Here is a 1,321-nt window from a genome sequence, read left to right as displayed (position 1 = left end):
ATTACGGACAAAGCTTTTCTTAAAAAAAAAAACAATTAGTCTCTCCTGGAGATATTGTCCACTCATTCAGAGTTCATAATGACACAAACATAATCATATGTACCCAATAACGTCATTACAGACAATGGGCATTCTGCTTCCAGATTTCATTAATGCCGTAAACTGGTAGAAATCTGCGTCCAGTTCGTTCAGACCCGTGTGGGATTTATAGAAGAACGGCGTTTTGTGCTGTACGTCAACCTGGCAAGAAAATCGTTTGGGAGCCACAATTGATTTGCTCAGTTTTGTAACATCTGACGACTTTCTTCTCCCATCAGCGCTCCGTGAAATCCCAGCTATTCTCCGCTTGACATTTACCAAGAAGTCTTTAGCGAAACTGCGTCCAGAACTGTGCTTTTGTTCCGTCTGTTCCGGGCATTCCGGTAAGTCCATCCAGTTCTGAATGAGATCAGCAAAACTGTTGTCTCCCAGCACCAGCGGCTGTCGGTTACGTCCGCGTGTCAGTAGTGAATTAGTCCAGTCATCAGGGTCACTTGTGGTCTCAAACGACGTCCAGCTTTCTAGGCAAGCGTCAGAGGTGGACTTAGGACGCACATGGTTGTTGGGAGGCTGGTTGGTGCGAAGACATGCGGACGAAGATACTCGGATGTTTTTGGTGCGCCGTAACACCACACCTTCATCCTGCCAGGAGGCTTCAGAGTATCCTGAATCAAACTCCAGACTCCGCTCGCTGCTCGGTGAGCTAACAGCCGACGGGCTGCCCGCAGAGTCCTCCTCTTCCAAAGAGCTAGACAGACAACAGGCAGAGTCATAACTGCTCGCCTCACTGGCATCGCTGATCCTCAACCGTGCTCGCCGTTCCCGTTGGGCTATCAACTGCTTACAAGCACGTAACCTCACTGGAGGACCGACAGGGGGCGCTGCGCAGCTCTGCCGCAAATGCTTCAGATCCTGCAGGGATCGCATCATATAACGCATCTGTTCCCGCAGACAGTCACCTGATTCCTGCAGACACAACTGCAAAAAGACAGAAAGACAGGTAAGACTACTGGGTGCAAAATCTCAGATTATAAAACACACAGTGGTACTACATTTGAAAAATGCAGATTTTATAACAATTTTATGGTAAAAGTCTTTGTAATACATATATTTCAATAATAAAATAATAGAATTTAGATAGAAATAATAGAATTAAAATAAAGAACTAAATAGAATTAAAAATAGCATTAAATAGAATTAAAAATATATCATTAAACATCTCACAAAACTGTTATATATAATTATTATATAAAATTTCATAATAAAAAGTAAATAAATTCGC

General features: G+C 43.1%; 1 protein-coding gene across 1 annotated transcript; it reads right to left on the bottom strand.

The window, feature by feature from the left end:
* Positions 1-27: 27 nt before the first annotated feature.
* On the bottom strand, positions 28-1,017 carry LOC107578626 (protein FAM212A-like; the record flags this gene model as incomplete). Its single annotated transcript, XM_016264569.1, has 1 exon — positions 28-1,017. A coding segment is annotated over one exon (924 nt), but the record flags the coding sequence as incomplete, so codon positions are not given.
* Between the last annotated feature and the right edge of the window lie 304 nt (positions 1,018-1,321).

Source organism: Sinocyclocheilus grahami, unplaced genomic scaffold (assembly GCF_001515645.1).
Source record: "Sinocyclocheilus grahami isolate Dianchi unplaced genomic scaffold, SAMN03320097.WGS_v1.1 scaffold11203.1, whole genome shotgun sequence".
Classification (NCBI taxonomy): domain Eukaryota; kingdom Metazoa; phylum Chordata; class Actinopteri; order Cypriniformes; family Cyprinidae; genus Sinocyclocheilus; species Sinocyclocheilus grahami.
This window is presented reverse-complemented; position numbering and strand designations above follow the sequence as displayed.